This window comes from Podarcis tiliguerta (assembly GCF_965153285.1).
Source record: "Podarcis tiliguerta genome assembly, chromosome: 4".
Classification (NCBI taxonomy): Eukaryota; Metazoa; Chordata; class Lepidosauria; order Squamata; family Lacertidae; genus Podarcis; species Podarcis tiliguerta.
In genome coordinates this window covers 48,279,794-48,305,710 of record NC_139537.1, presented here as the reverse complement: position 1 = coordinate 48,305,710, position 25,917 = coordinate 48,279,794, and the positions used below count along the sequence as shown (strand labels likewise).

Here is a 25,917-nt window from a genome sequence, read left to right as displayed (position 1 = left end):
ACCAGAATCTCAAACGCTGGTTGCTTTTTAGCACAAGGAACGCTTGAGGAAGGAACAGGTTGGCTCATCAAATGGCAGGTGAACGTGCACCCCAGTCAACGTTTTAACAAGGTAGGAACAATTCTGATGGGGCTATCTTCTATAAAATGCTCTCCCTCTTCCACCTTATACAGTTCCAATTCCCAGTTTCTATGATAGTGATGACATCCAAACTGGCCTAGGAAAGATCCAGCTGCACAGACGTTGAGCGTTGAGTGGTGTCCAAGTTGTATCTCAGGCATTAGCGGTGGCAACAAAACACCCACATTTGGGTGGATTTTTAAAAACATGTCCTTTGTATACATTACTTAGTATTTTGGTAAGGATGTATTCTGAAACATAGAGGACCACAAACAGTAACTCCCTAGAAGACCCAAGTGCCCAGGCTGGCATGTAAGGGATTAGGCAGTACTTGAGGAATCCCAGACACAAGTTGTTAAGGCTCACCAAAAGGACTTTGGCAAGTGCTCCAGAAAAGTACCTTCACTGTCAGGTAGCTCTTGAATCTAGAGGAAAGCTGTCAACTGAGGCTCCAGGAATTAAAGAAATGTTGGACAATTTAGAAGCCAACCAGTCATTAATGCCCTAGGCTTAAGGCACCAGTAGCGCAGACATACATTGCAGATACAGGGTTTGCTGGATATATAAACTCATACTGGAGCACCTGGGAAGAGACCTGGTCTGGAAACAGGCCTGCCTGGTGAACAGTCTTTGAAATCACGCCTCCCTCCTGGTCACGTTGATACCACTTCTGTGCATTTTGATAGGCAGAGTGGCATAAGATAAAACTTGAGCAGAAAGGACTATGTGGGGATTAACCTTTCATCCCTTGTCAGCACATCAGGTCTAAGTACAGATTTCATTGGGAGGGGGACCAAATTCTGGATTTCTGAAGGATTTTTATTTGAAATCCACTTGTCTTTCGCTCAAGGACAAAGCAGAAATGAATGCAACTTGCCAGTTTTCATCTTTAGGTTTCTGGGGTGTGCCTCTGAACTACAACTCAGCCAGTTACTAATGGACTGCATCCTTTGGCTGTTGCTGAGGCAGCTACCTGGTTTCACCGAGGCCAAAAGGAAAGCACAAGATGTTTAACAAAAATAGCTCAAATCTACAAGCTGCTGTGCAGAGCTGCCCCCACAGCCTATTATTTTATCCTGCTGCTTTTAAATACAACTCCTGTGAGTTTGGGATGCTGTAGGACTGAAAAAGTACCACTGATACATGCAGTGAAATAATCCAGCAAGAATAGAGGTTATTCTGCTGTTTTACAGGTACGCTTCCAGAATAGCTAAAATGGGCTCTGCTGGGGTTCAAAGCAACAGCAGAAGCAGATTGGAGCATTTGTGACAATATACATAGACTGAAAAATAATGATGCTAACTCAGATAGTAAAAAGGTGAAGAAATCCAACTTAAGATATATTTGTTGTATACACAAATTGAAGTACTGTTGTCTTAGGAACTATACCAATTTCCTTAGTGCCATTATTTTGCAAGAATTACCCATTACTATTATTGCAAACACTGAAGCTACAGTGGGTGACATCCAGTGGCAGTTCATACAATTTCAGCCTGCACGATGGATTTTTTCTTCCTCCCTGTAGCCGTTTGTGTGACCCCAAAATCGGCTTCTTAGGTCTGGGGGAATTCCCAGAGCAAATTTTGGGGCTTTATGGAAGTCCACCCAGATGAAGAAAGGAAAGCACCATTGTACAGCTTGACATTTGTTTTGCAATCAAGCAAAATGTCTACCAATGAATTTAAGAGATGCACAAACTGCAGAAATGCTGGAGTAATGATATTTTTTATCATTTACATTCTCTCTTCCTTTTCTACTACATGTCACATCTACTAAATTTACTAAGAAAACACTGCAAAAAGTTATATACACTTTGTGAATGTACAGAAGACAAAACATTTTGTTGTGTAAAATTTTATTTTCTTACTTTACTATATTGACAATTTTATGCACAAATATTTTAGAGTAAAAATAGAAAATAATTGTTTTATGTAAAATTCAACACAAAAGAAATACATAATTAGCAGAATATGTGTCCTTAAAGAGTAAAAATGTATGCAAAAACCCCTCCATTTTACAAAAAATTGGGAATATACCTTCTATATTTTTCTTCTGACAGCCACACAATGCTATTTGACATACAATAATCCATACCTTACTGAAGACCTCGATTAGTCACAGATTGTCCCCACAATAAATCTGACACGTATGTACTGTTTTTAAAACACATCAGTACTCTATACATGGGGAAAATATTACAAGAAGTGCAGCAAACTTACAAAGGAAGTATAATGAAAATTTAAAATTCAGAAAACAAATCCAATGTATATATAATAAAAGGCCATGTGCCATGTTTACTAATATGGCTTATTCTGTTATGTGCAATTATGTGCATAGCTGAGAGTATATTTATGACAGCATTAATATATGTAATTTGTGGTCACCCTTGTCTATCCCAAGGTTTACCGGCTGCCTTCTTTTACAGGGAAAAATTTGATGCCTGTACACTTCAAACACATCTTAAAGAGATGCATATGAACTAGTAATGTAAGTTATGTTGCTTGTCTTCCTTAGCACTACATAAAATGTCCAAACCCTTATTTTTAGGAATGCAGCTTCTCTCCCTTCCCCTTCCCACCCCAGCTATGGACTAATGGCTCCAGTGATGCATAGGAGAGTTCAAAGTCTTGATATATGATTAAATTGGGTTTTTTCACTTACCATAATTATCATTCAGACTTTGAGAGAAAACATATTCTTAACCAGCTTGACTAACAGCATAAAATATTAGTGTAACTTAAACTGCAATCCCGTAATGTTAAATACAAGTCCCACTGGAGTCAATGGACTTAACCGGCCATCAGAAACATTAAATGTCACCCAAAGGTTTAAACACTTTCTTTGCCTAATGATGTTTAAATACCAGAATATCTTCTACGTTTCTAAGCAGTCTGAAAATAAGCAAATGAGTCGAGCTGTAACTACAGCTACAATCTTACATTCCCAAGACTAAGCTACATTTTATGTTCAGTGCTTTTTACTGTAAGCCTGTTTTTCAGCTCGTGAGTGATTTGCTCTTACAGATGAAGGCCCTGTTTAACATCTGCACTTTCACTGATTGTTAAGTGAAACCACAACTTCAAACGAGTTTGTTCTTCTAATTGTGATGATTCAACAAAAAGCCTACATTTAGAACAAAGGGATATTTATACCAAACAAAGGGAAGACGAAGAAAAATAGCATAAGCTCATCTAGATTTAATTTGGTTATCTTTTAAAAAATGTTATCAAATTAATTAACTATGAGTGATACACACCCTTTTCTTTCCAAAGCATCATAACAACAGCTTGGAAATTTAAGTAATTTAAAGAAAACTGCATTTTTCTGTATCTTAATACAGAGGTCTATATAACATTGAGAAGTCAAACTTCTTTTCTTATCAATTTACCTGCAGATTACATTTCATTTCTCAACAGGTAGGGGCTTCTCTCTGTGATTAACTTAAGTCTTCAGATCAAAGTCAGCTACACTGCACGTATATGCAGAATCAGCTGATATACTCTGCAGTGTAGATTAAAACAAAGCAAAACCTATTCTTTGGATGAGAGACAGCATTTCAAGTTTTTAATCTCGCAATAGGAAAAATGTGGAAAACTTTTTTGTGCCAGACATTAAGCTTAGCAATGTCTCTCAAGATAGTTAAGCACTTTCCCTCAAATACACGTTATCTACATATTTTATCAAAATACTCATAATTGGTTTTTGACCTTGCTGGACTTAAATTTGGATTTCTCTTCAGCAGTTATCTCCCAATTCTGCCTCTAGTACACTTCTTTTGCAATGAGAAATCATCTTAGGAGCATGGTACTTTTCAGTGTGTTTTTTACAGCCTGACATGCTTAGATAATGAGGATGGTTAAGAGTAGCTGCCTTACCTCTGGAAATGCATTACTTTTAATTTGGTAGCTTAGAAATGGAAGTGCAGAGAACTAAATTCAAAATATTGACAAGTTTACATCGTGTAAATATGCTTCAATTTCTCGAAACGCTGGACAAATAGTATGGCATAACATGGCACCAACCAATTTTGAGCTCTCTTACCGATCCAGCAACTTGTCACATCATGTCTGTCTTCATGCTGAAGAATCTGGAGTGCCTTGAACATACATGAAATATATACCTTTACGTGAAAAAGATCCAAATTTATGGGAGTCTCAGTTCTCCGTAGAAAAACCATGCATCATATTGAACTGCCAAGGAATGAAGTAGCTCCCATTTTAGGACCAGAAACTGCTCAATATACAAGAAAGGCCTCATGCTCCAAGCTTTTAGGTCCTGGTACTCAGTTATCTTTTTCTGTTTGCAGAGATGCCGTAGCCAGTGCAACTGCTGTGACGGGTTGTGCAATACCATGGAGTTGCATCTTTGCCAGTTTCTTTTGTTCACACTCTGTGACCAACCGGTTCAACTCTGCTGCGCTGTACCCAATGAGAGTCTTCAAGTCACAGACAAATTTGTATACAAACCTCTTGCCTTGCACTTTGCAGATCATGTCTCCATCGTAGTAATACCTTCATTTAGAAAAAAGGGAACAAAAATTCCTTGAAAAAGTAACTGATGATAACTAACACGGATGATAACTATAAAATTTGATAAAGAGAAAAATAAGCTGCCTTTCTAACTTAAAGCATGCCCCTTGCCTCACATCTAACAAGATCTCGAAGGTGGCAAAATGTAAGGATGACTTTGCAGACCATCACAAGCTTATTTTCCTTTTATAGGCCCTGAATTACAGTGCAGCTTCAACTGTTTGAGAATGTCTATCTGCATGGAGGCTTGGGATGGACACTTGAGCCTACTTTCTTATCACCTAGAGAAACCAACAGTCAGTGCAAATGAGTCTTCTGATATATGCAGCCTTGCATACTTGTTTGCTCAATTTAACCAATGCAGCAGAAAGAATCTACTTTGCCATTGCTTTATGCATTTTGCCTTCAGCTGACTTTCCTAGAGTGGCTATAAAGCACAGTTAATATATGTGACAGCATGCAGTTAATTAAAGTTAATAGTTCACTGAAGCCCACACATTCAGAAGGGGAAGCCACTTTAAAGTATTGTCTAAATCAATATGATGAGCAGTATTCAATTTAATTAATTAATTAACTATTCTTCATAAATTGACACTGGACTTATGACAGACCAAAGGAAGTACTTCTTCACATAATGCATAGTTAACATAAAGAATTCGCTACCACAGGACGTGGATATGGCCATTAAAGTTTAAAAGGGAATTAGAAAATTCATGGAATGTAAATGGAACCAGAATATTCAAAAGCAGTGTACCTTAGAATACCACATGCCAGGGACAAACAACAGGAAAGCCATCACCTTAATGCTCTGTTTCTGAAGTTCCATGGGCAACTGGGGGTTACTGTTAGAATCAGACTCTGATCTGATCCAGTAAAAGCAGTTCTTATGTTCTTAACTTACCGTAAAGCACGGCTGAGTTTCTCATAGTTCATAGTAGGCTTATTTTTACGTTGTCCCCATTTCTGTGCAACTAGCTCTGGTTGATTTAGTTTGAACTCTCCTTCATCGCCAACCCATGAAATGCAGTCTCGAGCATCTTTGTCAGTCAGAAGCTCAAGCAAAAATTGCCAGAGTTGGATCTGGCCGTTGTTTCCTATTGAGAATGAAATGATTAAAATGCAAATGTAAAATCATGTTTTTCATCTCATTATGAGCCTCACTTGTGAAACAGACTAAAATGTTTTAAGTGAATAAGCTTTCCAGTAAGCTAAACTCCTTGGGGTAAGAAATTAAACATAACATACATTCAAGATAAAGTAAATATCCTGACTGATAAAAAGTTTAACTTGAAAGCTTGCTTACATTGTGTTCCATTTTATTGTAGAAAAATTACCCTTAACCTGAAGCAAATCTGCAATCAATACACTGGTGTATTAAAAACCTCATATCCCAACCTTATTAAAAAAATAGCTTTATGGAGTTTGTATCTTTCATTAATGTAAATTTTAAAATCTATTTTTGTTGTGTCTATTCTCTCTGTTGCACAAGGTGGGCATTATTTTATCTACCAGCTATGAAATCGTTATTTTTGCTGTCTTGATGGTTCTCCCTCAAAGAGTCTTCAGGTTGAGATAAATTATTTTAAGAAATAGGAACTTTGCTCATTCAAATAAAACTGACCTTTGCTCTTCTAAGATACTAACAAATTCTACAGTACTCTCTATGGACTGGAGTATTCATACTATATGGATACTTAAAATCTTTTGGTTTTAGTTAAAAAAAAATACCTGTTCTGTTCCCAGGTGAACTTCTATCTTCTCCAGAAATCCTTGGTGCTCTCTGCACTTTTGCTGTCTTTGCACTGCTGTTGATGACTTTAATAGTGGTTGGAGTAGCAGGCTGTACAGATGCTGGAATAATCTGCACAGCTACAGAGAAAACATATGATTATATACCCATAAGATTAAAAATGGGTATTAGATGCATAAGCAGAAATTCCCATGTCAGACACCAAGACACAGGAACAGCCTAAGATATTACAGACATTTGACATGGAATATAATCATATGAGCTAGTTAAAGAACAGAGGAACATGTAATAAAATATTACAAATGCAGGTGAATTTACATTATGAGATCATTTTCTTAAACTTTAGCTCCAGTAATCTGCACTATACAGATGAAGGGATATTGAACTGGAGATAGAATAGTTTTAATATTTTCTCTGAAGAGTATACAAACAGCTTTATTCAGCCTTTCTATAACCAAAGACCAGATAACGTCCAACAGCATTATCAATAAGTCATCTGAAAAATGGTGTCATTGCCTGGCACTTGGAAATAAACATTTGTGATAAGAGTTAGTTCCCTACAGAAATATGTCTGGAACACCAAAGTATTTTCATTTATTATTATTTCACATTTATTATTATTATTAGTTACAATGCTGCATCAGAAACAGTGATTTTTGGGACAGCAAATCTTTCAGTTGGTCTGCATAACTAGGGAGACCAATGTCTGTGTAATTAAAGAGTTTGTATTACATACAAAATGAATTTCTGAGTTATGAAGTAGTGACGGCTTGTCAACTAGTCTGTAGAGGGGGAACCTTTAACTCATGGGCCAAATCAGGCCCACCTAGGTTCGTTATTGGGCCCATAAAGCTGGTATACCAAAGTCATGGCCACCTGCCTTATAAAAAGCTAAGTTTGCAGTTGGTGCCAATCAGCACTGACTGAGAACCCTGCTGGGATAAGGGGTACTCAAGAGTCTGCAGACTCCAGCTTATCCCAAATGGAGTTAAGACAGTATCGGTGAGCAAGCTTCTATCACCCTCTGCAACCCAGCTTGAGTTCAAGTCTATTTGGAGGGGAGAGAGAGGTAACTACAAATATGTGTGTGTGTGTGTGTGTGTGTGTGTGTGTGTGCGCGCGCGCCACAGCATGTAATTTATTACAATAGAGTATTCCTAAAAATTCTGGTTATTTCTGCAGACCGCTAAGCCTCCATGCAGACACTCTTAAAGAGTGTGCTCCCGATTCTTTCCTTTGAAACAGGGTCACCTGATATCATGTTGATGTCAGGTGATGTGATAGCAGTCAGCCCAAGTCACCTGTCAAAGTGTTCTGTGAAGGATGGGGGAGCATAGCATCTGGCCTGCCAGCCATATCCTATTCCCCACCCCAGTCTATACTATCATTTTTATATTTTTATTGAAAAGCTTGAGGGCTCTGCCACCACAAATCTGAAGTGTGCATCAATGTTACCCCAAATTTTGTGACTACTCTAATTTATGCAAATACCTTCTGATTTTGCATGTACAGTCACACCTTGGTTCTTGAACGGAATCCGTTCCAGAAGTCCGTTCAGCTTCTGAAAACGTTTGAAAACCAATGCATGGCTTCCGATTGGCTGCAGAAGCCACATCGGACGTTTAGGTTCCAAAGAACATTAGCAATCCGGAACACTCACTTCCGGGTCTGCAGCGTTTGGGAGCCAAAACGTTCAAGTCACAAGGCGTTTGACAACCAAGATACGACTGTATTCTGCTTCTACTAGCCAAGAGAAGCAAACAGGTGAGCTTGATACTGAAGCTTCTGTACCTTTTGTATTGCCACTTCAATAAAACGTTTGTTGCTCCTCTTTATTTGCTCCCAAACTAAGAAGAAAATAACAGCTATCCAAAGTCTTTTCCAATAAAAGTAAAGAACTGTGGGTGAAAGCACCATAGAAATAATAACCTTACCAAACTCGCTCTGCCCAGGAGGACGGACCTTATTAGTTACTCACTACTCCCAAATTGTTTGCACTCTCTTTTTAAAGTATCCCATGAGAAATGCCAGTAAGCTGCTGCTAGATAATCCAGGAATAATTTAATATTGAACTACTGCTCAATATTAAAGCCCTACAGCAATGGGAATGAACCTCGCAATAGACCTCCTGGTTCACTGGTCAGGTGCCAGTGCGAATGCACCATTAGAGACAAATGTTCTTAATTTCAATTTGATTCCATCTTTAAAAGGTTAAAGATCAGTTTCCAAGTTCAAGCATTTTTATATAGACTATGATACGACTCTGTTGAAAATACTATTTCTTTAAAACAAAATCATAGAATGACAACTTACGTTGATCAATAGTAACTGTAGCTATTTCTCCAGAGTGTTCTTGGCTAGCCAGCACATCTGGATACACAAGAAAAATATTAAATACTAAACTTTGGAAACATTTTCACTTGAAAAAATGAGGAAAGAACAAAGGAAAGTGCTAATTTTATAAAGAATATAAGAATTAGGAACATGCTTGAAGTCTAAAGGCCATGCAGGGAAAGAAAAAAAGAAATACACATCTATAAAATTTATAATGTTATTAGATTTATAGGCAATTCTGTATTTCGTATCTGGTAATTTTAAGTAATTACCTTCTGTTGCCTCATATATATTTTTAACTAAAAGAGGGGTAGGAAGTATAGAAGCACTTAGATTCTAATAGAGATTGAAGAATGATTTAAATCTTACTTTAAATTATCAGTAACTCTTCTCCTGGTGCTAAGAATACTTGCATCTTGAGAAAACTAAACTGCTATAGTGTTTAAATTATCTTTGTCTAGAGGCTGATACATACAGAACCCTTACAATTTGCATTGTGCTACGTGTACAGAGCCCTAAAGTGTCAGTAGCATTTTAAGTCATAGTGACTTGGTAACTAGGACTGCCATGATGTAGACTTTTTATTTAAAAACTTTTATTTTAAAAAATCAAACAAGATACTTGTTGAGAAAACTCACATACATTTTCGAAGAAGTTCCAGGTGGCTCCAAAGGATTTCTCCCCGAGGGACCCTCTGGAAGAAGTCCTCTTGACTGAGGCTGCACAACTCTCTCCCAGGAATGCTAAGAGTATTGAGATCTATGTCTGTCATGCTGAACTCCTTCATCACCCATACTACCCAGTGCAGTACCTGGTCAGTTGACCACTGTACTGGATCTAGGAAAGAAGAGAAATATTCTACTTATTTTTCCCAATGTTGCAACAGGCTATGTTAGACCATCATCAGCATACATTCAAACAAAGTATTCTTAAAATGAACATAAAAGCCCAACAGATGGCAGGTTCATGCAGCTGAAGCAATAATAAAGAAAAGGAATTCTGATATGTCATCTATGAAAATCTTACTTTCCAACTACTTTCAGATCTAAACTAAGTATCAGGTTTTCAGAAAATAGCTTTATTATGACAACCATTTTCAGAGACATAGTGGTAACTCATGGACGTGTAGTCTTTTTTCAAAGATCCATGACTACATCATTATGTTGAACATATAAATTTATGGAGATGACTGATAGCTGCTAACGTCAGATGTCACAACAAAGCGCTTCTGACTGCTTCAGTCTCCCCTTTCCATGCGAAAGGAGGAAAATGTAAAGCTTCTTGGCATGGTTTTGAACAAATTGCCATTCCTCTTTATGTCCAAATATACGAAAATATATTTTATTCTATCTACAGTTGGTCAACACATCAGGATCTGAAGACAGTGTGATCCTGGTATGTCTGAACTAGGTGTCACTGGAATAAACTACAATATCACATATTGAGAGGTAATGTATATAGAAGGGGGGGGGGGAGTTTGAAAGTTTAATGTCACTATTTAAACTTCCTCCCCTTCTATATACAGGAAGAAAGGAGAGTAAACAACCCCAAGGCTCACACTTGCTTATCCTTGTAATGGTAAACTAAACTAAGATTTAGTGTTACATCTGAACCAAATCGCCAAGTCAATCCAGCTCCATACTAGTGCTGTCTACTCTGAATGACATGAACTATCCAGTGCTTCAGTGATTGATTGATTGATTGATTGATTGATTGACTGATTGATTACTAAATTTGCACACCACCATTCATCTGAAGATCACAGGGAAGTTCACAACATAAAAATGAGAACACAAAATACAAATCAATCAAAAACAAACCAATAACCCTGCTCCCACAAACGTTTAAAAGGCCATAGAATGTTAATCAGCTAAGCATCTGGTCATAGAGAACTGTTTTCGCCTGGTGCCTAAAGATATGTAATGAAGGTGCCAGGCAAGCCTCCTGGGGAGACCATTCCACAAACAAGGAGCCATGGCAGAAAAGGTCCACTCTTGTTTTCTGACCCTCCAGACCTCTCGTGGAGGAGGCACACAAAGAAGGGCCTCAGATGATGATCACAAGGTCCAAACCAATCTCTCAAAGAAATGTTTAGCTACTACAGTTTGACAATTAGAAAATAATTATATTTTCACAGCTTATTCCCCTTCTCTGAACTACTGCATACATCAGAGAAAATGCAAACATCAGCACAAGAGGTTATGAATTCCCCCTGCTCATATGGCATTCCCTTGGCACTGATGCTGAACTGACAACATGAAACGTTCACAGTAGAAACTGAATGTGCACCATATTTATTCAACATCACTTTGTCATTATTACAAATCAGACATCTAAGCAGAACTATCTGCAAATGGAGGGGGAGATCGAGAAAAGAACCACAAAAATATACATGTGCCATTGTATAGAATTTATTACCATAGGGTATTCCTAGACGTTCCTGCTCTTTTCGGTAGCCTTCTAAAGCTGCAGCCCAACGAGTTACTTGTTCAGATGTTTCATCAGAGATGGTGGTAATATGTTTCGTTCCATCCAGTGTTATCACTTGAGCTTCTTCAACAAGGTGTGCCTCAGTTTCCGTATGGTGGGCATCTGGATCAATCACGACCTCAACAGTTTCTACTGGCTTTACAATTTCAAGGATGTTTAACTTTGGTTCTATTCCTGTGCAGAGAAAGAGAATTGAGAAAACACCACACAAAATGCAATCTACACAAAGTGGAACAGAACAAATTAATCGTGTTCCAATTCCTTATATTGTATTGAATTGGAACACGATTAATTTGTTCTGTTCTGCTTCATACTGTTCTGATAAAAGGTTAACCATACAGTCCTGTTTTTATTATATTTTGCACATTGCCTTGGGACGTATGTAGAAGGCAATTAATAAACAACAGCAATCATACATTAACCAGTGAGCAAATAATTTTATTTCAGAGCCCTCTTAAAAATTAAATCTTTATAAATGGCATTTTAACTTCAATTTTAAAGGCTTCATTCCAATACTGTGTCATCACTTTAACATGTAAAATTCTAAGAAATGCTATTCATTAATCTTTTGTGAAATACAAACTCTGAATTCCCAGCTCACCAACTTTTACTTTATCTCATTTTCTACCCACTAGCTCCCAATATCGACTTTGACCTTATAGTTTCATCATTTAAAAAATCATATGCAGGTTTAAGCATCAACATCTATATAATCAATAAGCTGTGCAAAAGCATTTGCAAGTCTACAAAGTCCTTCAAATCACTAAAAGGAAACCAATTTTCCAGATTAATCATTCTTACCTGCTCACTGTCATGTATTACTATGAAAGTTTACCCTGTGTAGTAACTTCACAATAACTATGCTGTAATGTGTATATTTACATCCAACCATTGAGAAATAATATTTGAACAGAAAAAGCTATTACTGTAGGTCAATAACAAGGGCTGCATACCAACCCTGCCACTAAATAGTACTGTTTCTAACATACAACTCCACCAGATGCAGGAAACATCATAAATCTACAGAATTAGTTTTTTACCTTGCCTTGATATTACTTGGACACTAAGCTGTACTGTTCCATCTGTCTTGACACCTTGATCAAAAAGACTACGATCTGGATCCAGCTTGATAAATAGAAATTCAAAGAAAGGTAGTCAACTTATTATTATGAGTTTATTCACAACAATCAGGACAGGACAGCTGATGGGAGAACACCCTTGGGGGGATTTTCCAGGTGGATAGGGCTCCATGGTTGTCTTCAGTGGCCTTCCTCTCTCTTGGAATCCTTCCCAACAACATCTGATAGGTCACCATAATGTTATGTAGATACATCACATGCCCTTATCATACAGCACTTTTGAAACCACCGTGTTGAACATGCATCAAAGATATGATCTCCAGACTATAATAGCCTTTGTTTTGGGAGGCCTATTGAACACAATTGGAGGTATGCTCTGCAATATCTTCGATCATGCGTTGTTGTTCTAGACCACTCAGTTAATATTTCTGAGGATATGGCCGGTGTGTTTCCAGATAGCCGTTTCTTTCCTGCTCCTCAAACACACATATTATTTAACATTTTATATATATATTTTGCAATTATCCATATAAAATTATATGGGGGGAAAATCCCTAGAAAATTGCAAGGTTTTATTTTACAGGCAGGGGCTAGTTTTGTCTCCTGAGAGACTGTGTGTTTTGAACAGCAACAGCAGGACTCGCCTTTCAAAACAGTTATTTAGGATAAACCAGTCTCTTTGCAGCTCTACCCTGCCCTCTAGCATGTATCACCTAAAAGGCAGGCCAGCTTACTTGTTATAATTGAGAATTCCCATATTTGCTTATAAACCTGAATCTATTTTGTTTTCCTGAGCGAACTGTAGCTTGAATATGTTTATCTGGTTAGAACTTACTTACTCAAAAACTCTGATCTAAACAAAAGTCTCAGTTGTTGAAAAATATGCTAGATATGATACAGAGGTAAAGTTTTGTTGAGTTAAATAAAAAGGTGGCCACGTATCTATGTCTGTTTTACTCTTGACTGATGTGCATCCCCTGGTAGAGATAATAATATTCTATGCAATGTGTTCCAATCAATTAATATTGATAAATATATACAAGAATAAAACCGCCAATAGAAAATGTAGGCAGAAGATCAAAGGAGTCCTACTCAGTATAGGCCATCCTTTAGATTAAAACTTTTAACTGTAATGCTTTTGCTATACCTGTATATCCTGTAGGCAGATTTCATGTGCTTCCAAAGAACATTGAAGTCTTGGTTCCAGTAGTTTCTTAAGATTTCCAACCGGTTCATTGATATCAATAGCCTGACTCACAAATTCTGCAGTGGTGTAAGTTTGCTCAACAATGCTGAAACAAAAGAGTTTAAAAAGGGTATTGTATTTGAACAAAAACTACTGTTAGAATGTGCTAGTGCTAAACATTCAAGTAAGAGACATGAACCTCATTTGGAAAGTTTTAAAATGGAACAACTTTTGAGTACATATCTGAAGCTGGATTTGAACTCCCTTAACTGCTCTTGTGTGTGTTTTTGTAGTGATCTGAACTTGCACTGAACTGAAAATGCATTGGGACATAGAAACCAAGACTATAGTGGGGAGTGGGAAGAATCTTACTGTTGATGCAAAGATGCAATGACATCTAGGTCATTGTCATATCTGAATACTACCTGACTAATCATGCAATTAATGAAAAAATCCTAGGAATCTGCTAATATTATGCACAGTTATCTTGCAGTTTTTACAGAAACATGCATGCAGTAAATGTTTTCTTAATAAAAAAAAGTTTGGTTTTTGCTATGAAAACATCTAATCACTATACAGCTGGAAAAAAGAAAGGAACAGAAAATGCTTTTAAAGTTGTGATTATTTATGCTCAGAGAGACTTCCAGGAGTTAGATTTTTTGGCCCTTGGTCAAGTGGAGAAATTAGCTCAGTGGAGTAAGTGTTGAGACTTAATATCATATGGAGGATGTTAACTGAGCAGGAGTTTTCAAATGGAAATTACTCCTTGTTTGGCTTCTTTTGGTGAAAGAAGAAAAAGTTTCTATCAGAAATAAAGGAAGTAGAAAACGGAGAAAAAGCAATCAGCAACTTGTTATCTGACATTCAACAAACTTGAATTTTTCCACTGTGGGTGAATTTTAACATATAGAACCCAACATAAGAAGAAAACTTTGGATTACTGAAATACAGCTAGACACTTTCCGTGGCCTCTTTATGGCAACATTCTATCCCAGGGGGGCTAATCTGATTCAGCCCACGGGCTGCATTCACCCTTTGCCCAACCTTCCATGGGCCACATGCCAGTGACGTGGCCACCCAACACTCACATGAACATGCACAACGCCCCCCCCCCCCCCCGGAGATCAGCTCAAGGTGGGTATTACTGCTCCTCCCTGTTAGTTAAATGAACAATCTGATGACTGGGGAGCAGGTGATTTGCATCAATATAAGGGTGCTGGGATTTAAATATTTGCCTTCCCAGAAATGTCTTTATTAACTTTTTGATACCAAATTCCGTGGAGTTTGGGCAGAAAAATTTGCTTGGATGGATGCATCGGGCCCTCACAAACAGCAGATTAGCCACTGTTCATCTACTGCAACACTCTAAACTGGATTTACAGTAAACACTCGGCTCTCTTTCCTGAATTTGAAATGCAGCTCCAAAAAAAAACCCAAAACAGCAATACATGCGTGCACTCCTGTGGACTTAACCTATATACCTTTCTTCAGTGCACTCTTGTTTCTCTGTTCCATCAATTTCTATTTCTATCAGTTCTTCTGCTTCTCTTTTAGTCATGGCTGAAATGTTTCAAGAGGCAACCTGCAAAATAAAATGCATCTTTTTGTTTTTACACATTACATACAAATAGAAATAACAGGTTCAAAATAAGTACACTTTATTCATTCATTTACTTTTCACTTGAAAATACGATCTATTGAGTCTAGTGGGGTTTCTGCACAGGTGGTTTAGGGCACAATCCAAAGCCATAAATAAGGAGCAAGATTTCAACTGGGTGCTGAGCTAATGATTAAGACCACTATTATATCAAAATAACATTGTCAATAAAATTATTCTGATGTTTGGTAGCTTGCAGATTCATATCCTTTTTTAAAAAAAATTGGCTTATACAGTATAAAACAGATGTCTCTTTTAAAATACTGCTTTTTCAACTTGCTGTAAATCTCAAATGCTGGCTAATCATCCGTTTCCTTTCATCTTTCCATTCCTCTGCTGAATTCAGAGGCAGGACATGCAACTTATGAATTATGAGTAATGTCTAGAAGTCAGCTTGAAGCAGTTTCTGTCTGAAACACTGAAGTGATGCACTATTTATCATTCGACTTTATATTAACTTTGCCACAGCTGGATGTTTCTCCAAAGAGAACTGGAAAATCTAACTTTCAAGAAGCTGAGGACTTTCAATATGTTATTTCATTTAATATAAGTTGCTGCCAGATTTGGGGAAATGATCACAGTATGATTTAAATATAGCTAAATATTGGGGCAAGAGCACAGATATTCTTAATAAAGTAAGCAATTTGTTTCTAGTTATGCACACCGCTGTAATTTAATTGCCACTTGAAAACAAAAACAAAACACTATGACTATTTGTTCCTGGACCATCTCTTTTTGAAGTCACATAATCGTGGTTCCAAAGTAAACATAATGTCAAACTAAGGTATTGCTTAAAAAAGAGTAAAGACATCCCAACGTTAAAACACACCTACAGGGAAGTAAGTTCCTGTTTTATTGGTGGGAGTGTGTATACACTAATGCATACAGAACTGTACCGGGCAGGCAAGGGGGATGCTGTATACTTCATAGCAGTATACAAGCCGCTGATCAAGATATTTTCATTCGTTCCAAAAATACAAATATTGCATCTCAGCAGGTGCCAGTACTGCCTGCTTCACTTAATGTAACAAAACATCTATGAAGAGACCTAATCCTAGAAACGCAGAGTTGGAAGGGACTCCAAGGATCCTCTAGTCCATCCCCCTGCAATGCAGGAATATGTAGCCGTCCCGTACATTATCATGCTCCAACCAACTGAGCTACATGATCTCCTGATCTAATCTCTGGTACCTTTTATTTGCATATTAAGGCACGCACAGAATAACCCTCGCTGTCGCATGTACACACTTCAGATACACATGGAGAGAGAGAGATGGGTGAAGTTGTTGTGATGTTCCTTCGCTTTGAAATAACCCCTCCGACGTTTGACAGGAGGCCGAACGGCCGAGATGACCCCGCCAGGTTACACGGAGTGAGGGAAGGGGGCGGCGGCTGAGCAAGGCGGCGGGAAAGGTCCCGAAATGTCCGCCGGCTCCTCCCGCCGCCACCGCCGGGCCCGTCTCTTTCCCAAGGGAGGCGAAGGCGGCCTTGGACTCCGGCGGCCTCTTTCATGGCGGATGACGAGCAGGGCGAGCGGGGACGTCTCTCTTTCCCGCCCCGCCGTTTGAGAGGAGGAGGAGGAGGAGAGGAAAGGGCGCCGCCGCGGTGGCGATGGCGGCGAGGAGGCCCTTGAGGCGCGCAGGGCTCCATCCCGCCTCAGCCCAGGCCTTCCTCTCCCTTCCGCCCGCGGCGGCGCCTCCTTGTTGTTTGAACTCGGAACGGAAATGAGGCTCGCGCCGCGCGGGGCAGAAAACGGAAACAAAACACAAGAAGCGAGGAAGCCACGAGACCCCCCCTTCCCCCCCCGGATACAGCGCGAGGCGCTTCCCTTTCTCCCCCGCCCTCCCTTTCCAGCCGCGCGCCCCGAAGTCTCGCGCCTCAGGACTTACCAGCCGCCGCCACCTCAGCCTCCGTCACAAAAAAACAAAACGCAAAACCCTGCTAACCCGCCAAAGCAGGCGGAGCAGCGCCCGCCGCTTCCCCTCCCCGCGCCTTTTTTTTTAAAGAAAAAAAAACTTTCCAGCCGCCTCGGCTGGATCGGCCCCACCGGAGCCCCTCACGCCGCCCCTGCGGGAAGAAGGCCGCAGCGCGCTCACACTCGGGCAGAGAAGGCTGCGCGCGGGGCCCTGGCGGGGGAAAAGCGCACACACACATACAATCCCCCCCTCCGCGTCGGGGCGAAAACTACAACTCCCGGCGTCCCTTGCGAAACTGCCGCCGCCTCCCGAGGAAAGCGCCTCAGTCAAACTCAAACTAGCTTTTGCTCTTTTCCCACCCGCCTACTTGAAGCCGGAAGTGAATCCATCCGTTTCCGGTGAAGCGGGGACGGGAAGCAAAGGAGGTACGTCGCTGTTTCTGAGGCGCTCCCCCCCCCCCTTCAACGGGCTTGCTTTCTCTTTTATGAAGGGCCGGTGCAAGGGAATCTGAGGCTTAAGTACGGCGAGGCGGCCTAGAATTGTGTCGAAAGGCCGGGGGTTCAAAAGAGAAAACTCCCGAAGCTCTTTGCGCCTGTTGGAGGCGGGGCCGAGTCAGGCCCTCCCTGTGACTGCGGGCTCTGGCAAGGTGACCGGCGGTTCTTCTGCGGGGTTGAATCCGGACGGGAGAGAGCGCGGCGTTGAGGAGGCCAAGCGGGCGGGTGCGTTCGCGTGGGCCTTGCTGGTTCGCCTCAGTCGGTGTGAAACCGCCTTCGAGTTTAACCCTCGTTTAACCTCCTTTCCGGGCCTTTGAATTAGCAGGCTTCTGCGGTATCTCAGGAGGGGGAGTGGTAGCATTTCCCCCGCGGTCAGAACTGTCCATTCGCTTTTGCGTTCCCTCCGGGCCCAATTTGAGAAAGGAGGAGCGGGTGGTGGGTGGCTGAGTCTGGTTTCTCGTTCTTGTCATGGTCTGCATCCTGTTAAGAGGACAGATGAACAGGCAAGGAAATGCAGCAGCAGACTCGGGATTGACAGTCCGCCCACACCCCTGTTCTAAAGCGGGCCTTGTCAGATGCCCAACAAACGCTCCTGTTGCCCAACCTCTGCTTGTAGCTCTTGCTTGGTACTCTCTTTCTGACCTAGTTTCCCACCTGCAACTGCCCCCAAACAACGCTATCCCTGAGAAGAACCAGGATGTCACTCTGCATATTTCTAGACTGAGATGTTTACTTAAGCAAAGCTGTAGTTATGGGCGGGGGGAGCTAGCCACTTTTTTTGCCCCAGGTGAAGCCTCCAGAGGGGTGCTATTAAGGCGTCCAGCCTCTGTGTGTATGCAAATGCATGGGGTGGGCGCCCCAACCTAAGTACTCTTAAGAAGCAGTTATGGAATTTTAAAGCATTTTTAAAGGTGTATTGTTTGAATCAGGAGAATGCAAGAAAAGAACTTCATAACTTCTATTGATCAATTGTTTTTAAAAGCTAAGAATGTTTCAGTTTAGCCATTAGAATAAGGAGTAGTGGTGGAAATGTTCCATTCAAATTAGTGGGCATGGGGGAGCAGTCTGTTGGAAATTTAACTTTCCCCATTAACTTTGGCTGAACCTTGAGCTTGGGGAGCAGAGAGGTGTCAAATGAGGCCCATCTGGCCCCGAGTACTCTTTCCTAGCCATCACCCATCACTGGATCTGCTCCACACCCTTCTCAAATGGTTTTGGCTGGCTGGATTGTGTCCATGAACTATGGAAACCTGATGTTTCTATTGTTATTGTTGGAATGTAGTGTGTTGTATTAGGTTAAGGGTTGCTTTTGTTGCTTTGCCCACTTATACTTCTAACGTTGCCCCCTTTTAACCTCTGCCTCACCCATCCTCGGAAGGTTGCCCATTTGGTAATGTGGCCCTCAGGCTGGTAAAGGTTCTATACCTCTGGACCATGTTATCTGTTATAGTGTCAAGCATCTTACAAATTCTTCATCAAATCTTATATGCTTCTTGTCACCAGATAGTTTCAGAAAGAAATATTGAAACATTAAACAAAAAATCAGTACACATTCCATTGCACCCCTGCCACAAAATGGTGCAGCGCTAACTTAGAATGCCCTGCATCTAGTCGAAACTACTGTGGTGTCCCAATCAGCTGAAACTTGAAAGTGGGCTTCCCCAGTGGAACTCCAACTGTTGGGAGGTTCAGATAGGAATAGAAGTATGTAAGATGTAACTGATAGTTCTTTTTGTCTTTCTAGCTGAAACTTCTACAAATACATCATGATTCTCAAACAGCTCTTCAGGTTTTCTTCTGTTTTCCGTTCCGCAATCTCCTTCCACTTGCATAGAAACATCGGCTTTTCGGCCATTGCTTTTAATAAGGCAAAGGAACTTGATCCTGTGCAGAAACTCTTTTTGGACAAGATCAGAGAATATAACACAAAGAGCCAGTAAGTGAATGTAGTAAATGCAGAATTTCAAGGCTCCAGTCATTTGATTATCTTGTGGGCATTTAATTTTTATATTGTTGAAGTTGGTTCTTGGACAGTACTTGACTCCCAGTAATAACAGCCTGCTATGAAATATATATGGATATAAATGTATTTCTTGCGTTAATTGTTTGCTTGTGGAAAGTAATCAAGTTCTGCAACATATGGTAACTGTTGAGTAAATTCATCTAAAGCTTTAAATCAGACACATAAATTAGACTTTTGAATAAGTTCTCAAAAGTTACTTGCCTGGTTAGAGCTAGTGGAAGAGCAATAGAGAGCTCTGTCTCTCCTCCAGCAGCCTGCGGTATTTCTATGCTGGGCACAGAGAATGGACAAAGCACTCCATTTCTCCTCCACATAATATACATCATATTAGGGCTGTAGCCTAAAAGTCCTTTAGTCCATAGCATGATATTGTAATTGATATCCCTTAGCAGCTCCTCCTACATTGAGTTGTACAATGTCTTTTAAGCTGCCTCTAAAAATCTTTTAGAATGAAAGGTAGAGCACAAATCTTCTTAAATATATAAAAACAGACACCAGGAACCTCCAGGCAAGTGCCAGTTAGGACTGGCAGGGGTCCTAATTGACCATGACAATGCCGCCTGCAGTATTCGTAAATGTGAAGTTTGCTGCAGAGCAAGTAAGAATATGGGCACAAAAGAACAACTGGCAGCTTAAAGTGAGCTTCCAGTTGTTGTTTTTTTGCATTCAGGACTTGTTGATCAGCTGCATTAGGGGGCTCCATTTGAGGGCACTTGCTGTCAGTACTGAATGCAAACCCCTTTGAAGGCATGCTTTCAGTGCCAACTGTCTGATCAGTGACACACTCAGCACCAAAGGGGCTCTCTGTGAGTCCCCCTTCATTTGTTTGCAGGAATGATTTGGATTCAACTTTGCACACAGCTTGTTATTTGAAGTTGTTACCTGACATATAATAAAAGCAACAGAATGCTATTTCCTACATAATGGTCTTGCATACCTATCACAGTTGTTGCTATAGTCAGTCATAGCAACTGTTCATGGGATGCTGAAGTTATTCAACACTGAACAGTTGCTGTTCCACAAAGTTCACAAATTATTAGGTAAACAATAAAGTACAAATATGAAAGTTGTGCTGTCTGTATTGCTATAGGATTTAGTTTTCCCAGCAATGAAACATTTTCCCCTGTGATATGTAGGGGGGAAATTCAGCCATACTTATTAATCCCATTTTATATCTCACTTTTTCTCCAGTGATTTAATGGCAGTATACATGGTTATTCCTCACCGTCCATGCTCCCAACATCCCTGTGAGATTGTGACTGACATTAGAGAGATTGTGACTGGCCCAAGGTTACCCCAATGAGTTTTAAGATTTGAGCATGAATTTGCTCTGGGTCTCCTTGGCCATAGTCTGACACTCTTAACCAGAGTTATTGCTCTAAATAATAAAGCTTAACCCACCCTCCTCCCCCACCACCACCCCAAAAAACCCATAGCACCTGGCTGAAAATTTTCCCCATGCTCTTCCATTGTGGGCAGCTGCTTATATTTGCTTTTCTGCAGCTGTGCTAATATCAAAAGGAAGATTTGCTGGCTCCTGCCTCCTTTCCAGTTTGAGATTTCTTTCTTCTGTCTTTTAGACTTCAGTGACTTCCACAGAAGGGTGTTGGTAAATAGTTTCCATAACGCATGTAAACTGAATACAAACCCATGCCATTTTCTGGCATTTTTTAACATCAGTCACAATATTGGCCACCTTATAAAACTGTCATGCAACCAATTCTTAGATTTGTTGTATATTTATATTTTGTGGCTCTGCAGATTCCTAACTTGCATCAGCCCCAACTAGCATGGCCAATGGTCAGGGACAATGGGAGTTGTAATCCCAACAACACCACACCCCTGATTTATATGTTCTTTGTGAAATTACTCCAAGACCGCATGATCCCTCCAATTTTATTTTCACAACCATTCTAGAAGGTAGACTAAAGTAGCTGTGTGTGTATATGATCAGTTCCTGGTCACCCAGTCAGCATAAGGGTTGAGTGGGATTTTCATTTAGGTCTCCTTGATGTAAGTCAGGGTGGCCCAACTTTTCATACCAAGTAGGGCACAAGCATACTTTAGCACAGAACCCGGGGGCTGCACATTCTTGTCACGTGGGGTCAGGGAATAAGAGCAAAATTTGACACAAACACACACCTCACGCTGCCTTCCCAAAGCTGAGAAAGCACTAGGTAGACTTTATGAAGGAAGAGAGAGGACTCTAGGATCCCGTCAGAGCCCTCCCACCTCCTTCCCAAAGCCCAGCACCTCGCTTACCTTGCTTTGGGAAGGCAGCTCAAGGGCTGCAGGAGGTGTCACCCGAGGGCCATCCAAAAAGGCCTCAAGGGCCTCATGTTGGACCACCCTGATCTAAGTCAAATATTCTCACTTCTACACATTATTGCTGTCTCTCGCCTATGGAATCATTCGACATTTTGTAATAACAGTTCTTAAAATTACTCTGTAACAAGTTATTGTAACTGTAAGGTAAAGGTAAAGGGACCCCTGACCATTAGGTCCAGTCGTGACCGACTCTGGGGTTGCGGTGCTCATCTCGCTTTATTGGCCGAGGGAGCCGGCGTACAGCTTCCGGGTCATGTGGCCAGCATGACTAAGCCGCTTCTGGCGAACCAGAGCAGCGCACGGAAACGCCGTGTACCTTCTCGCCGGAGCGATACCTGTTTATCTACTTGCACTTTGACGTGCTTTCGAACTGCTAGGTTGGCAGGAGCAGGGACCAAGCAACGGGAGCTGACCCCGTCACAGGGATTCGAACCGCCGACCTTCTGATCAGCAAGTCCTAGGCTCTGTGGTTTAACCTACAGCGCCACCCGCGTCCCTTATTGTAACTGTAACAAGGTTATAATTCACATAGTGTGAAAACTCATTATAGGCATCACTGTACACTAAAGATCCTATACAGTGGTACCTCGGGTTACATACGCTTCAGGTTAGATACACTTCAGGTTACAGACTCCACTAACTCAGAAAAAGTACCTCAGGTTAAGAACTTTGCTTCAGGATGAGAACAGAAATCATGCTCCGGTGGCGCGGCGGCAGCAGGAGGCCCCATTAACTAAAGTGGTGCTTCAGGTTAAGAACAGTTTCAGGTTAAGAACAGACCTCCAGAATGAATTAAGTACTTAACCTGAGGCACCACTGTACTTGAATTGTTCTATTTGTGCTACAAGTTCTCTGTTCGCCAAGTGTTTGTGATTTATTTAGATTCTTTCCCCATTCGTCACTCTAGATATAACAAAGCTCAATTAACTCTTGCATTTGTAGGAAAACTGGTGGCCCTGTTGATGCTGGTCCAGAATATGAAAAAAACTTGCATGAACAAATGGTCAAGCTCCAGCGGGTGTATGGTGGTGGAGATATGACCAAATTTCCAGAATTCAAATTTCAGGGTAAGCTTTTAAGTTTTATGACTCGTTTAGTAATGTAAAAACGTGAGAGTGGATAATTGAAATATTAGAAATGCCATGTTAAATAAAATAAGTGATTTAAAAAAACCTTTACTAACTGGTTGCAGTCAGTAACCGCAGATATTTTCACATATTTTTAAGCATACTTTTGTGGGATGGGACTTACAATATATATTCAGGATTGGCTTTTAGACATATTTCAGTAAACTACTGAGAATGAGAGAGTGAGTGTGTAAATGGGCTCAAATGTTGTACCTGACATATATATGCATATATATATATATATATATATATATATATATATATATATGTTATGTTATAGCGATACATTTGTATTCTTGTTCTCTACATAGTAATCTTAGCAGTCGGTTCTGTTTCCAGTAATATACATTGTTTTTAAATTTGAGATCAACAAGCAAAAAGACAGTGCAACGTCTTTATTTTTAAACAATTTAATTTCTTTTGGTTTTCTGGGTTTATGCAGCTGGATGATTTTAATTATTAATTCCTTGAACCATTTGTATTTTAATTTTTTATCATTTCTTAACCTTTGGTATATTATATATTTTGTGTATTAAATTGTTGTTGTTGTTACATGTATATTTTAATATAAATAGATATTTTGGTTGATGTTGTTCCTCAGTATTGCATTAGTGTATATATTTACCCTGTGGGAAATGATGGCTGAAACAACAACAATAAACTATACATATACTCTCTATGCATCTCTTTGTAAAGCAGCTAATATTTACATGTAGTAGGAACTTGCCTTGGAAGCAAGTGTGGCTTTTGCACCATTTACACTGAAGTAGACTCTGTTCATCTATGGAGTGCCTGCATTTAAAAAGGAGTAAGTTTTATGCTCCAAGAGTGCTGATGGGCCCTCTCCTCTCTTGCAGATTTGTGTAGCTAAAGCTGCAGTTCTTAATTTCTGGCAAATTGACAATAGAATCAAGTTGTAAAACTATCTATTTAGAAAACTTCACTTTGAAAATAAACTGACACTTCCTTTCATTTTTCCTATATGACAGAGCCCAAATTTGAAGAGGAGCAGAAGTGATGTGATAGCAAGTACACAAGCAGCAGCAATGTGGCTGGAGGTGTTGAATAGGCCCACGGTTGTAATTTAAATAAACAGTTCAGTGTTCAAATGTGAATATTTGAATTCTGTTGAATGTAAATCTGTGCTTTGTTTGCTCATTGGAAAGACAGCTTCATTCCACTGTCCCTCACCTTGTTTTCCTCCAACAACCAGTCTGCATTCCCAGACTTCATTGGGCTGCTTGGGTTTTTCCTCCTTCAGGATTAGGCAGCGGACATAGTTGATGCCCAGTCTCAGCTGTGTTAAAATATTGCTTCTGCCCCTTTTAATATTATTTACTGCTTTTATCCCACTCTCAGACAATAACAGTCTCCCAAAGTGGCTCACTTCAATAAAAAGAGACTGTCCCTGTCATCAGGTTTACAGACTAAAAGAACACACACATGGAAAGGCGAGGGGGAGCAGGGAAAGGTAGAAGATAGTTTTCCAAGGCCGGATGAAAGGGGTGAGCTGTAAGAGGGCACTTCTATCCGGTTCAAGTCAGGTTGATCTTCTCTTGCTGGGGTTCTTGCTTGAAATGAAATTGGTAGCTCTTGTTTCTTTGACCAAGGGGATGAGGTCCCCTTGCTTTTGCAGGGCAACTGGGTGGTTGGAGCTGAATATTCTTCAGTGGATGGAGGGCAAGTGCCTTGCAGCTCCTCCTCTGGCTAGTGGATAGGGCTAGGTGAGTCATCATCTTACCATGATGCTATTCCTCATAGGCAGGGTGGGAGCAGCTTCCCAGGGGCCCTAGGTCTTCTGGCCAGTAGCAGAAGCCAGCATGCTTTCCTTCTGCTCTCCAGTCCCAAGGCTGTTCAAAAATAGCTTTAGTGTTTTTATTATCCTTTTTCTCCCATCATATTTTTCTAGCCATTCCATTCCCACCCCATTTTCAGCTTCTTTGTCAACAGTTGTATTCTTTTGATATTGCTGCCGGGTTTTAGGAGGTGGGCTCAAGGGTTTTGTGCTTCCAAAAAACCTGGAGTTACAAGAAGAGGTACCAGCACATTCTGAGTATGTGGTTGTTTCCACTTGGTTACATAAGTGTTATCACTCAATGAATTGAATTGAAATACAGGGTGATTCAATAATTAATTTCATTTAACACTGCTCATTTCTTTCATACAAGCAGAGTCAGGAGCCTGTCAATATAATACTGTAGATGGAAAATGTGGTCTATCAGACTATTGAAATGAGTAGGATTTGCTTCTAAGGAAATGTGTATAGGGTTGGAGGGACACATGATTAATGGTAAATGTTTGCAACTCCATACTTGTTCTTGAAAGTTTGGTGGCATGCTTTTAAAAATAAATTAATAACCGAAAAGTCCACAGCAACTGGTACGAGCAAATGTGCTTGAAAATAGTTGCTATATTGGGAAAGAAATTTGAAATAATTGAGTAGTTTACACAGGAAAATTGTGCAAATAGTACCTGAAGCTTTGGCCAACCTTTGACAATTAGTCATAGTCATGCGTATAATGCAGATAATTGATTACTTGGTTGATCAGAACTGACTGCATATTAATTTGAGATCTATACTTGGATCTAAGGTTTTCCTATACAAGGTTTTTATCCTTGAAACAAAAAGCATCACATTACACTATTAATGCTTGTAGGAAGCATGGGGAACCTGTGGACTTCTAGATGTTGCATTACCACAGCTCCCATCTATGCCCATTGGCCATGCTGTCCATCAACAATCCAGCAACAACTAAAGCATCACAGGCTCCCCATCCCTAGCCTAGGAGCAGTAACCACATTTCTCACATCTCTAATAAGATACTTCTAATATGGTGAGGCTAACAATGTCGACAGAACAAAGTTAGGGCAAGAAATTATAGCC

The 25,917-nt window shown here is 40.2% G+C and overlaps 2 protein-coding genes across 11 annotated transcripts; one reads left to right on the top strand and one right to left on the bottom strand.

Moving 5' to 3' along the window:
* Nucleotides 1-1,958: 1,958 nt before the first annotated feature.
* GABPA (GA binding protein transcription factor subunit alpha) lies at nucleotides 1,959-17,430 on the bottom strand. Of its 6 annotated transcripts, none has more exons than XM_083438622.1 (10): nucleotides 17,035-17,430; nucleotides 14,970-15,070; nucleotides 13,450-13,594; nucleotides 12,264-12,348; nucleotides 11,152-11,397; nucleotides 9,376-9,570; nucleotides 8,713-8,769; nucleotides 6,378-6,518; nucleotides 5,551-5,743; nucleotides 1,959-4,631 (listed from the first exon to the last, which is right to left on the bottom strand). In XM_083438622.1, the coding sequence occupies exons 2-10, from the start codon at nucleotides 15,044-15,046 to the stop codon at nucleotides 4,403-4,405; spliced, it is 1,368 nt and encodes a 455-aa protein (XP_083294748.1). In that variant the 5' UTR covers nucleotides 15,047-15,070; nucleotides 17,035-17,430; the 3' UTR covers nucleotides 1,959-4,402. The 6 variants fall into 6 exon arrangements, with proteins under 6 accessions (XP_083294748.1, XP_083294749.1, XP_083294751.1 ...); XM_083438623.1 differs by having other exon boundaries at nucleotides 16,337-17,188; XM_083438625.1 differs by lacking the exon at nucleotides 17,035-17,430 and adding an exon at nucleotides 16,364-16,924.
* On the top strand, nucleotides 17,346-24,172 carry ATP5PF (ATP synthase peripheral stalk subunit F6). Of its 5 annotated transcripts, none has more exons than XM_083438661.1 (4): nucleotides 17,346-17,486; nucleotides 19,300-19,491; nucleotides 22,849-22,973; nucleotides 24,023-24,172. In XM_083438661.1, exons 2-4 carry the CDS (start codon nucleotides 19,322-19,324, stop codon nucleotides 24,049-24,051), a joined length of 324 nt encoding a protein of 107 aa, XP_083294787.1. In that variant the 5' UTR covers nucleotides 17,346-17,486; nucleotides 19,300-19,321; the 3' UTR covers nucleotides 24,052-24,172. The 5 variants fall into 5 exon arrangements, with proteins under 5 accessions (XP_083294787.1, XP_083294790.1, XP_083294788.1 ...); XM_083438664.1 differs by lacking the exon at nucleotides 17,346-17,486 and adding an exon at nucleotides 17,545-17,707; XM_083438662.1 differs by lacking the exon at nucleotides 17,346-17,486 and adding an exon at nucleotides 17,546-17,780.
* Nucleotides 24,173-25,917: the final 1,745 nt, after the last annotated feature.